Source organism: Notamacropus eugenii, chromosome 5 (genome assembly GCF_028372415.1).
Source record: "Notamacropus eugenii isolate mMacEug1 chromosome 5, mMacEug1.pri_v2, whole genome shotgun sequence".
Lineage (NCBI taxonomy): Eukaryota > Metazoa > Chordata > Mammalia > Diprotodontia > Macropodidae > Notamacropus > Notamacropus eugenii.
Genome location: NC_092876.1, coordinates 459,531,353 through 459,544,817, shown reverse-complemented (window position 1 = coordinate 459,544,817; position 13,465 = coordinate 459,531,353). Strand labels below are relative to the sequence as shown.

At 39.6% G+C, this 13,465-nt stretch overlaps 1 protein-coding gene across 8 annotated transcripts in view; it reads left to right on the top strand.

Annotated features, from left to right (window-relative positions):
- Positions 1-13,465, top strand: part of DCBLD2 (discoidin, CUB and LCCL domain containing 2) — a 115,475-nt gene that overhangs the window by 35,091 nt on the left and 66,919 nt on the right. Inside the window, exons 1-2 of one of the 8 annotated variants that reach the window (XM_072615359.1) lie at positions 654-2,091; positions 5,241-5,468. The exons of 6 other annotated variants lie outside the window; for them this stretch is intronic. In XM_072615359.1, coding sequence (XP_072471460.1) covers positions 1,935-2,091; positions 5,241-5,468 — 385 coding nt within the window. In that variant the 5' untranslated portion in view covers positions 654-1,934. Of the gene's footprint in view, positions 1-653; positions 2,092-5,240; positions 5,469-13,465 lie in introns of those variants that run through there. One more of the 8 variants, XM_072615352.1, reaches the window with a different exon arrangement.

The window sequence follows — 13,465 nt, the reverse complement described above, 5'->3', positions numbered from 1 at the left end:
TCTCCTGTAGCAAGCAGTTGACTTGTTTTTCATGATTTTCTTGCACCACTCTCATTTCTCTTCCCAACTTTTACTCTGCTTCTCTTACTTGATTTTCAGAGTCATTGCATGGCCGGAGACCAATTCATATTTTTCTTGGAGGCTTTGACTTTGTTTTCTTCTGTATGCATTCTTTGGTCTTCCTTGTCACCAAAGTAAGATTCTATAGTCCGATTCTTTTTCCAGTTTTTGTTCATTTCCCCAGCTATTTTCTTGACTTTTGAGCTCTTTGTCAAGGTAGTTCTCTGCTTTCAGTGGGGGTTGAGGGAGTGTACTGTGAGCCCCTCGATCCCCCCACAATCTTTGGGCCTAGAGCTCCAGAAGGAGCCCTTTCCCCTGCTGCTGCTGCAGCTGCCACAGGCTCCTCCACCCTCTCAGATGCTTTGGGGCTGGGGCTGGACTAGTCTGCTCTCTCACACAGGTCCTACAGGTTTTTTCTATGACCCTCCAATTTGTCCTCAGTGTCTTGTGGTTGTGAGGTCTGGAAACCACCATAGGTGTCAGAGAGTCAATTCCCCCAAGGCCTCCTCAGGTCCTGTCTGTGCCTGCCTGACCCATGCTGGACTGTGCTCTGCTCCCAGCATAGTGTGGTAGACACTTCCTGCTGACCTTCCAGGCTGTCTTGGGCTGGAGATTTGCTTCACTCCATCATTCTGTGGGTTCTGCAGCTCCAGAATTTGGTGAGAGTCATTTTTTGCAGGTATTTGGCTGGACTTTGGGGGAGAGCTCTAGAAGTCCCCGCTTCTACTCTGCCATCTTGGTTCCACCCCCTCCCCCCCCAGAGATAATCCTTTAAAGTGATATTCTAGATATCAAGTGAGTCATGGCATTGAAGACATGTTAGATAGTTGATGTCCTGCACATAGCCCAAAGAGTGATGTTTTTCTGTTGATCATGAGACTTGCAAATGCTTTGCATATGATGTTGTGAAGATTACACAGTACCCTGGAACATTAGAGGGCCTCCTGGGTTATAATCAGTAGTTACTTTTGAAGAGATTAACTGAACCATTGACTCTGAGTAAAATAGATGAAAAACATTTGGCCTTGATAATGTCATGTGTGATATGTGTCAACTGGCTTATAGGAGCCATTCCTTGCAACACATGCGGATTGTCTTTGCCTACTTATAGTCAGCTATAGGAACCTTTGAGGAAGGATATTGGGTGGGAGGAGACGTACCTGCTTCTAGACATTTGGAGGAGTTTAAACTATATCATGATGAAGAGTCTCATAATTGGCTGTTGAACCCAAGAGATCTGATGCCCTATTGCATGAGCTACAAAAGGAGCGTCCTTCCCATCTGCTTGCTAAATTTCCAGCTTCTGGAGAATCAGATCTCTTTTCTGTCACTTGACTCTCCAGAAAAGTCTTCTTTTGTAAATTCATACGCTAAGCTATCACTTCTTTTGGCTTAGCACCTTATTTGGAGACTTCAGTCATTACGTAGTACAGGTCCCTCGTTTGTGAGTTACTGGAAGCAGGTGTTCCCCCTCAAGCCTTCAAGCAATTTATGGGGAACAGGGAATGTCTGCATATAGCCCTAAAGGATGGCTCCTTTAGGACAGCTAACTCACATTCTACTCAGAAGTATTTATGTTTCTTGGCACTACATGTATCACCTTTGGGGCACTATGGAGTGTTCAAGGGGGTCTAGCACATGAGGTGTGAGTGCTTTCCAAAGCCTTTCCAGAACTGCTCATCCACCTTTGGTGTCCACCTGGAACTCAACTCTCACTTGTGGCTCCAAGAAGCTGTAGGACGTGCATTACCCCAGTAAACCATCTTGTCAGATGGGCTAAACCAGGTTGATAGTAACTGACAGGCCTCAAACCCTTTGGTGAGTTAGGGGACCCTCAGCATGTGGACTTCCTTTGGTGGAATGGGCAGGTGAGAATGATTTGTTATGGTGGCCATGAAGGTGCTGTGGAACTCTTAGACCTTAGTCAGATATCAGAGACACTAAGGTCATCCACTCCATCCAGGCTATTGCCAGTCATCTTGACTTTTTTGGTCTTGCCACTGGACTTTGACGACTCTGGAAGAGAAAGAGGCTGAAGACATTGTCCAACTCTGCCTCACTTAAACCCAGTTCACCCAAAGTCAAGACATCAGCCCATCACGATGTCATTGATGATCCTTGAAAATGAAGGATGAACACCAACATCACTTTGGGGAATTGATACCCTAGGCTTCTTGGCTCTATCCAAGCCTATTTTTAAACATTCTCCTGATTTACTATATGGGCATGACTTGCCTGATTGAATAATTGAATGAATGAAGAAAGAATTTGTTAAGTATTTACTAGACAGTGCAGTGGGTAATGTTAGCCTGCCCTCAGGAAGACTTGAGTTCAAATCCAGCCTCAGACACTTCCTAGCTGTGTGACCTTGAACAAATCATTGAGCCCTGTTTGCCTCAATTTCCTCATCTGTAAAGTGAGCTGGAGAAGGAAATAGTAAACCATGGCAGTGTCTTTGCCAAGAAGATCCCAAGATGGATCATGAAGAGTCAGACAGGACTTAAAACAACATCTGCAAAATACCCCGCATAGCAATGGGAATATAAATAGGAAAATACGACAGCGCCTGCCCTCAGGGGCTCACATTCTAATGGGTGCAGATGTTTTAGGGCACATCAAATGAAAGGTCCCAGTGAGAAATCAGATCATAATGCATCTTCTAGTAAAGTCATACAGGTTCTTGCTGACTTTGGTCTGGAAAGCTTTCTTTTCTAGGTCTTCAGTAGCTATTTCTGGAACACCTGCAGAAAGCGGTTACTAGGCCACAGCCCTCCTCCTCTCCCTACCCCCCACTGTTTCTCTGTACCAGACAGGTGGTTACTGATAACTTGAAATGGATTCCCCCAGGAATATATTCACATAGGAAACCACAAATTAATAGTATAGTGTATTGTACTTTTATTTGTTTTGTTAAACATTTCTCAATTTTTTTTGTTCTGGGCAGCCTTTGGCCTCCAGTGTTACTCCTCTGCCCTGGAGGATGCTGGCACAGTCATTAGTCAGAGCTGGTGTTGGTGACGATGAGGAAGGTGGACCCGTTCTCCACAGGAATTGCACCCCCATGACAACTGAAAACCATGCACCCTAAAAATTTAAAATTGCATGTCACTGCAAATGCAAGGGAAAGCTGTATCATGCCTGTTATAGTAGCAGCTTTAAGTACATCAGCAGGGCATAAAGGGAGATGGACCTGCCACATAATAGAAATGAGTGATAGTGATATTCAACAGTTATTTTGCTGAGTACATTTTGGGAGGGTTGTATGTTTTACTTCCCCTGTGTCTAAAAAATTTCCTAATCTTTTCATCTTTACAAAACCCATTAAAAAAATTGAAACACAAGTCTCTCTATGTTAGGAGAACCTAAAATAAGAAAAAGAGTCAAATCATTCGTATAAGTTAAGGTCAAGTTTTAGGTAAGAGAATGGTTTTGGGGGCTGTGGGGTTTTTTTGTTTGTTTTTTCTTTTTGAAGTCCAGAGACTCAGGTGCAACATAACTTTGATGTTTTTCAGACTATATTGAACTGTCAAAATTATGGAAACGTGTTTACAATTACTGTTTTTTTGGCAACTGAATTTAATATATGTAAACATTTTTATCATTATTTTTAACAGACTATCCTAAATGTAAAATTTTTGTAGTACTTGATCATAGAAATTTACCCTTGTGTATTTTTACAGCAAGGAGAAAAAAAGAATCGCTGCTATTTAAAGTGAGAGAAAAACACACTACTAAAGTATGTCTGTATATGAAGATAAAAATCCAGCAGAATTTGGGAAGCACAGGGCAAATAGAAAAGTCACTCTAAATATCTTTTACTTTAGAAACCAACTGTTTAAAATAATGTTTCTAGGATTCAGTTAGAAAGGCATTTACCTGCTTCTCTCATTGTGGAACAAACATCAGAGGCCTTTACAGTAGCAACAGCAGCTGGGAATTTTGGATTCATCCACATTTTTTGCCTTGTAGGCGAATAGGACAAATTCTAACTTTGACAGAAGAAAGTATGACTTTTTTTGATGTCAGTGTCTTAGACCTTCTGTGTAGATGTCCCTCTGAGCGGTGACTGCGTAGTTTTCATTTCTTAACCACAGAGCTTCAGGATATGAAATTGACCATTATTTATCAGCTACTACTTACCTGCCTTTAATGACGATACTATGTATCTGCATGTGTATATGCATGCATATCTATCCTTCTGTATGTATATGTGCACAGATATTTACATATATATAAAGATACGTTGTGTATTTGCACACATATATACCAACAAAAATCTTCTGGCTATTTTTCAGGAAGTGTCCAGACATAGTGATGATTTTAGAAGGTATTTCGTATATGAATGAATTATTAATGTTGATGGTGTCCTTTTGAATGCGTATTTTACTCTTGTACTTTGAGAAATTCCTTTTGGATTTGCTTTTTTTAAAGTCACTAAAATGATTATATGTAACGCTAATATTCAAACCTTTATGTCATGTTATTTTTGGAATCTACATGGTAGAGTAGAAATAGCATTGGACACTGAATCAGAAAAACAGAGTGGGTTTACCACTTAAATATAATTTGGCCTTGGGTCCTTGGCCAATTTTCTGTCTTCTTTGGATCTTTATAAAATGAGAATAATACTTCAGTTATCTCCCTCATAGAGCTGTTAGGGAAAAAATGCTTAATATCACTATTAATGTATGCAAAACTTTTTGTAAACAGTTCTGTTTTAAGTTATAATAGCTATTTAAGTTATTTGGAAAAATGTAAAAGTTTTGAATGAATGAATCCATTTTAAGGCAGGGTTTCTATCAGTACTGTGAATACAGTAATCTTGATACTACCCATTTAAATTTTTCTGGTGTAGAGATAAATCTTAATATACTAATATTTTAGTCTAAATTTTGCATTTTATTTAAAAGCTGTTCCCATGCGTGTTATTCTCCTGTAGTACAAATCCCAAGCCATCCGTGTATTCTCAACTTTAGCAGTGATTTTCCATGTTCTCACACAAATCCTCCAGAGGCCTTACTCTATCTCTTAGGATTTAAAAAGAGATATTTGAAACATTTCATGCAAACAACAACAAAATAAAACAAACCCTTATGCCTCATAACTTAGAGCTTTTTAAGCTAAAAATATGAGTGTAATTGAAAGTTTTTTGTTTTTATTTTTGCTTTTTATCTTTTTAGGTGATGGATGTGGACACACTGTGTTAGGTCCTGAAAGTGGAACTCTTACATCAATAAACTACCCACATACCTATCCTAACAGTACAGTTTGTAAATGGGAGATCCGTGTGAAGGCGGGCGAGAGAGTGCATATCAAATTTGGTGACTTCGACATAGAAGATTCAGATTCTTGTCATTATAATTATTTGAGAGTTTACAATGGAATTGGACTCAGCAGGAGAGAGATAGGTAGGAATCTTGCATCTTTTTTTATAAATATATTTGTAATGCTTTAATAGCTTGATTTAACACTGGAAGGACCAGAATTTAAGAATATTATATCATTTAACGCAGAGGATTTGTTTTTATCCATAGGGCAAAAAAAGTAGAGATAGGATAAAATTCTTTATTTCCAAGTAAATTATTATAAAATTTTTGCATCACTTAACACATACCTTCTTCTAGTGTTAAAAAGAATAGAATTTGACCTTTGGTTGTTTGTCTTATCTTTTAATTGTTCAGGTTTTGTTTTAAGAATATTCTTAGGGAGTTATCATTATGAATGTCTGAATATTTCAGATTTGGGTATTTCATTGAGATAAAATATATTATTTTCTGTTAGTTTTTCATCATCCTTTGAGAGCAAGGAGCACTTAGGAGAGTGCTTTACTCAGAGTAAGTGCTTAATAACTCATTTGTTGATAATTATACTGGTTTCCTTTGTGCCTTTGCACAGTGCAACTGTCCTTTAGCTGTCAAAAGGACAGAAGTTAATCATCTAACTATCCGATTTCTTGACAGTATATTTGTACTTAGATTGGGGTGAGACAGGGCATCTCCAGTCATCCTGATGGATATCTGGGCGTTGGATTCAGATGGCTCCCGAGGAGAAAGTGAGGCAGGTGACTTTGCACAGCCTTCCCTCACTTAAATACAGTTCGCTTGTAAGTCAAGGCATCACCTTCCTGATGTTATGGTCCTCTTTGAGAATGATGGACAAACAATAAAAACAAGTTATGAGTAGAGGTATAATTTATTTCAGGAGGTTCATTGATATTATAAAGATAACAGAAGGAAAGAATATTAATTATTTATTATTATTTTAAGAAATAAAGAACCAAGATCAAAATCAGCCAAGAACTATTCCCCCCCACTTTTTTTTATAAGACCAAATACTTAGTGTATCAGTTTAGCTGTTGACTGAATAAAAATGAAGAAATCCTAAAATCACTGTGTATTGTCTTAAAGACAATTTATTGGAAAATGAATGAATTATTCATTTGCTGGGTACCTACTATGAGTAAGGTTACTATACTTCATTGGGTATTATTCATTTGCTGGGTACCTACTATGAGTAAGGTTACTATACTTCATTGGGTACCTGTCTTAGGCAAGGCAACTATATGCATTTGTATGTTGCAGGACAGGTAAGACATCTGTGTAAGTAAAGAAGCCTCAATTACCTCCTTCATTTAGAGTGCCCACTTTACTAGAAACTTTCTAGAGAGCAGTCATCTTAAGTAACTCTCAGTGGCAGTAATAACTTAGTTTCTTAGTTGTAATTGATGAAATTATTATTGAAGACAGCTTCCCTTATGAAGAAGTCATATAAAATTTTCCAAATTGATGATCTTTCCTGGCACCCTTGTGAAAAAGATTACTAGAGCTGTTTCTGTTTCCCATTGAGAAAGTGAAGCATGGCACAGAAGCTGTTGGCTGCCTCTGTCTCACACGCGTAGTGGTGCAGGCAGGACTAGAAGGTGTTCCCTACCTTTGTGAGAATGCTTCCTGGTTTTAGACCAGGCTGTGGCTATAGGGAAGGAAACTTCACATTTATACTTCAGCTTTCATTCTCCTAAATATACTGAAGAACCAACACTTAATGTGCAGGAAAGCGGAATTCATCACAGGCTGTCTTCCAGGGGACATCGGATCCCTCAAGGATTTCAACAATGCAATTCCGCACATACACACTAAAAGCATATTTGTTCAAGGCATTGTTCTATGCACTGGGAGATACAGAGGCAAAAACTGAACTTGTGTTCTGCTAGGAATATGCAGATAAGTACCAGATGGTATGATGATAGAATAATAACAACCAGAGGATTCAGGAGAGGAGTTCTATAAGAAATGACAGCTCAGCTGAGCCTTGAATGAAGCCCAGGTGAGGAGAGAGGGCATGTGAGATATGGGGGATGGATGGCCTGTGCAGAGGAAAGGACATGACTCATGAAATGTTGAGTTTGGGGAAAGCTAATGTGATTGGACTGGAATGTATTGTATGTGAAGTGGAATGATTTGAAATATCTTTAAAGGCAAATGGGAATAAGATTTCAGAGGGATTTAAAATAACAGACTGAGGAATTTATATTTCTGTTAGAATCTGTTGGAAGCTAGTTTGAAGATTTTCGAGCAGGAGAGAGGCATAGTCAGACCTGTGCTTTGGGAATACTAATTTGGCAGATGTGTAGTGAAAAGTGTAGGATAGTCTCAGTTTTTTTAGTAAAGTGTGATAGCTGCTATAAGAAATAGGACATGGGATGATTCTGAGGTCTCCAGGAGAGAGGGGAAGGTTTGGAACAGCCACTGTCAGGTACGGGGCAATCATGTTGGATTGAGTTGGATGAAGGAAACAATTTAGAGGCTATTTTGACAGTTTGAGTAAGTTCTAAAGAACAAGAGTTGTTTGAGTGAAAAGATGAGGATAGATTTGAAAAATGTAGATGAGGTATAATTGACAAGAATTTTGGTAGCCACCAGGCTATCAGATGGGAGAGAAAAGGAAGATTCAGGGGTGACTGAGGTTGGGAACCTGAGTGACTATAAGAATAGTGATTCCTTTGAGAGACATAATAAGGACATTTATTGAGCAGGTAGCAAGTTTTAATGAATTCTTTTGTACACATATTAAATTTGTGATGCCAATAGGACATCTAAGTAGAGATAAATTCAGGAATGTGCTAGAGTCAGCTTGTACTGGCTCAGAAAGCTGACTTAAAATTTCAAGATGAGCATTTATACCTCTGAAATGCTAAAAATCAGGACTTGATTTATTGTTTTGTTGATTGTCTAAATGATAAAGTGATAGAGAAAATCTTAATGCAGATTAAAATTTGTGTCATTCTGAGGGAGGCAGGGAGCCAGGGAGAGCCATTTACTATCACATTTCTGGAGATAATGTAGCTGGCAGCTGGGGAGGTGGGATTCTCATTCAGGAGAGAGATTAGAGCTGTAAATATGGAACTGTGGAGTAATCTGGATAGAGATGATAATTGAATCAATGGGAACTGATAAGATCACCAAGAGAAAACTGGAGAGCTAGCAAAGTACCAGCACAGATCCTTAGTAAATATCTGTGCTTCATATAAAGGAGAAGATTGATGATGGACTTTCCAAAGAAGCCGAGATGAGGGTCAGAGAGGTAGGAGGAAAGAAGAGGGTGATGTCAGGAAAAGCCAATGAAGGAGAGTATATTGGAAAGAGCGCTTGGCTGACAGTTTCAGAAACTGTCCATTTAAGAGATCTTGGTTGTCTTTGAGAGAACAGTTTATTGGTGGTTGGCTTGGAGTTCACTTTGCCAGGGGCCAGAAACAAAATGAGTAGTCAGGTGGTGGAGAAATGGAGACTGAGCCCAGAGAGCTCATTTTTAGAAGTTTAGCAGTGAAAGGGTGGAGAGATGTAAGATGATACCTTAGAATGATGGTGAGATGTAGTGAAGTTTGTATTCAGGATGGAAGAAAACTGAGTTTGTTTGCAGACAGCAGCGAAAGAGCCAGTGGGGAGAAATCTCAAGGTGAGAGAGAGGAGAGGAATGATTGTGAAATAGAGAGTTTGGAAGAGAAAAGACTGCTGCTTTCTCCGAAACTAGAGCAAAGGAAGAGAGCGTGATAGAAGATGTAGAAGAGTTTTAAGGTGTGTAGTAGGAAGCATGAGTAAAGTCATTTTACCACTAAGTGGTAAAAGTCATTGACCACTAAGCCAAGTTTTCTGGGTAAAGTAAGGTAATAACTACTGTAAGAAATAGGACATGGGATGATTCTGAGACCTCAGGAGAGAGGGGAAGTTTTCAGATAGCCGTTGTCAGGAGTGTGGCAGTCATGCCATTAAGCTTTCATTTAATTAAAACCTCATACCTTGTTCATACAGTTTGATAAACTGAATCCCCTCTATCTCTTAATTTAGTTAGTGTGCATAATTCCTGGTAAGGAAACTTCTTTCAGTGTATTTTGGCTTCTCTGCATCTTGGTTATATGAAAGCTAAGCAACTTGCCCAGGACCGCACAGCCAATGTGACTCAGATCCTCTTGTGGCAGGCCAGTTTGCCTTAGCTTTCATGTAGTTTATTTTTGACATGTAAAATTCAGAAAGTTTTATTGTCTCTAAGTTCTTTCTAGCTCTAACTTTCCAGAGATCTACAACTTTACATTTATCCATATTCAGTTTCATCTGGTTAGTTTCTTAACTAGCTATGATCGGTTCAAATCTTGATTTTGTTATCCAGAGCTCTGTCCCCCAGCTTTGTTTCATCTGCAAGAATGGTAGCATGTCTTCTGTGCCTTCAAGTCATGACCCTATTCTGTCCAATATAGAACCTGTATCCAGTTTGTTGTCCATACCTTTCAGAAGTCAGTTCCAGATATCCCAAGCTGGACCTGTGAAAGCATTTCCCATACAGATGCCATTTCATGGTACTATAGGTTTCATAGTATGATTACATAGTGTGCTTCAGGTTCACTAGGGTTAATACTTTTGTGGAGTGTCTTAGGAACCTAATCTCTATGTATCTCATTGTTTCTATGGGAAAATGCTTTACAGTGACTTCTGTGTGAACTTCTGGAATGCTGGCTGTTCCTAAATTCAGGACTCCCTGAACTAGACAGTGCTTTTATTCAAGGGGCTTATTCAAACAGTTTCTGCTTCATTGTCAAGGGGCAAGGGAGTATTATTATTTTGGTGGTGGCAGGGAATCAAAGCACAAAGATAACTTTTGTAAAATCAGAGTTGGGGATGCGTGGGGGAATTGTGTCAAGACTATACAGGGCTGAAGACTATGTGACCACTAAGACTACTAGATTGGTAATTTATTGAACCACTTCTAGATCTAATGTCTATTTTTAAGAAGTCAGTTTGATTTGGTGGAAATAACAGTGAGTTAGAAGTCAGATCTGGATTAAAGTACCATTCTCTAGTCCCAGATCTCCAAACCATTGTGTACCTTGCCTGGTCAAGGTATATCACTTCTCTGAGCCTCCATAAAATTAATTCTTCACATTTGTACATTTATGTACTACAATTTGTTTAGCCATTCCCCAATGAATGGGAGTCTGATTACTTTCTCTGTCTTTCCCACAAAAAATGCTGTTATACATATTTTGGTATATAGGCAACCTTTTGTTCTACTTTGAGTATTTTCTTAATTGTGGGATCTTTGGGCAAAGACTGTGGACATTTTTATCATTTTTAAAAACATAATTCCAAATGGTTTGACAAATTTTCGTAGTTTCATCAGCCAGTAGATGTATTAGTCTTCCATTCCTCCTCCAATCTTTTTTGTCTGTATTTTTATTTTATTTATTATTAATGATTTTAGCAATCTTTCATATTTTTGTTAATATTTTGAAATTCTTTGGATAATTATTTGTTCATATCTTTTGACCACTTAACCACCAGAGAACTAATTTTGGTCTTCCATATTTGTGTTCGTTCTTTATGTCTCTTAGGTATGCTTTTAGCCATTTTAAACAAACTTGATAGAGGTGTAGTACCCTTTGGGGTTCTCCCTCTCTCCAGTTCACAGGATAGGTTCTTCAGGTTCAAGGTACTCTGTGGATGGAGCTGTATTTCTAAAACTACAGCTCACAAGCCCTCACTGATGTGTTTATCAAAAGACACAGCTCAAAGTCAGAGTCATTTCCTGGAATATAATAAGATGATTTACAACAGAGGACTCTACTACTTAGTACTTAGGGCATGCTCTTCAACCAAAATACACCCCATCAAAAGGGAGATTCTGCAGATAAAAAGATTACAATGTGAGGAGCTTGCATCCATGAGTAATTCATCCTTTAAATAAAGCAGCACCACTGATGTTTTCTTATATTGTCCCCACAGTATCCTTGCTCTGTGTGATATTTGACCTGGATACATTGCCTCTATAGATTCACTGCACTCATAGGACATGTTGCTAGGGTTTAGTGACTTGCTTTCTGCAGGGCTTGTTGCTTTCCTGGATGACTAGTTTCTGAAGTCAACAGCAGAGATGTCAAACACTCATCCTTCAATACTTCAGAACTAGCCTGAACCTGAGTGAAATGTAATTGGGAAAATTTGTTAACAAAACAAGTAAAAATATTATGAAATATAGGCAACTTTACTTCTTAAAACTGTTATTATGCTTCCCGAAAGGATCCTTACTTCCTTTGACACCACAGTCTACAGCTTTTGGCAAAACTGAAATCCTTTTGTAATACACTGCCAAGAGTTTTTGGAAAGAACCAGTACCTTTATTCTAGGAGTAGCAGGAAGCCTTCTTAGTTCTGCTTCCTCAGTACCTTGGCTCTTAGGTTTCTAGGATTCTGAGCAACAGGATCCCCATCTGAGGTACCAGACTCTCCTTCCAAACTTTCACGTTTTTTGTGGAGAATGTTTAAGTTCAGAAAACAGTGACTTTAAATTCTCATTCCAGGCTATATACAAACTAGAGATATAAATGGAAAAGCAAGTCCATTTCTGCCCTCAAGGAGCTTGTGTTCTAAAAGCTTAAATTTACCCATTCCAGGCTTTTTATTGTTGCCGTTTGTTCTTCATTCTTGAAGAGGACCATTTCATCAGGAAGGTGATGTCTTGACTTGCACATGAATTGGATTTAAGTGAGGCAGGGCTGTGCAAAGTCACCAGCCTCGCTTTTTCCTCAGGAGCCATTTGGGTCCATTGGCAAGACATACATCAGGACTACTGGAGATGCCTCCCCTTCCCCAGTTCAGTCTATATGCAAGCTAGAGATGTAAATGAAGAAGTAAGACCATTTCTGCTCTCAAGGCACTCACGTTCTAGCTGACAGTTACACGGCAGATGGAAAGTCCCTATGGTCCTCAGAATGCAGTGGTGGAGCAGACAGTGATGCGTCATCCATCTTTAATGTCGTTCCCCTTGATAAAACCATAAGCATTTCTGATGTTTTGTAAACAACGTTGCTGGGGAGAACTTGGTTTTCAAGGTCTCCGTTAGGTGAGGCTGAGGAGGAGGTAGGGACTGTAGCACCTGCAGAAGTTGTGGCACCTGAATGATGGCTGTGTGGGAGCAGATCCTGTGGTCTGGCATGGCTCTGCTTGCTATCAGTGGGCATCTTGGGCTTTCTTGGCAGCTGATTCATTGATATTTACTGTGACAAGGATGGTAGATCTGAAACTTCGTGGTGGTTGTGGGGGCCAAGATGGAGGAAGGGCACTTCCATTCTATTTGTGGAGAAATGATGGTCAGGATTGTAAGGATGCTTTGACTTGCCTGGCACATGCTGCCTTCTAGAAGTAACTCCTTTTTGCTGATGAGAAAGGAGTGGAGAGAAATTCCCCTTTCCTCCTTGCTGCACTCAGCAGGAGGGGGCAGCTAGGTGGTACAGTGGATAGAGCACCATTGTAGGAGTCAGGAGGACCTGAGTTCAAATCTCACCTCAGACACTTGACACTCACTAGCTGTATGACCTTGGGCAAGTCACTTAACCCCAATTGCCTCATCCTGGGTCATCTCCAATCAGATGAATATCTGGTCATTGGATTCAGATGGCTCTGGAGAAGAAGTGAGGCTGGTGACCTGCACAGCCCTCCCTCACTCAAAACAAAGTCAAGTGCAAGTCATGTCATCACTTCTCTGATGGCACGGTCTTCTTCAGCAACGAAGGATGAACGCAAACACTCAGCAGGTGGCTTTTTTGAGCTCATGGTCTTCCTAACTGTCTCAGACCTGGGCCAGCTTACTTTTGATCTAGGCCAGGAGGGTCATGGTTGATCTCTTGAGCCAGTTTTTAGAATTATGATGATCATGATGATGACAGTAATAATGATGTTACTTTTCTATAAGACTTATTTTACCATTATTATCTCATTTGATGCAACAAACCCCCGAGGTTCAGCAGCTATAATTATCCCCATTTTACAGATGGAGACACTGGGTCAGAGAGATGAAGTGATTTCCTCAGGGTAATACAGCTAATAAAAGTGTCTGAGGTCCAGTTTGAACTAAAGTCTCCC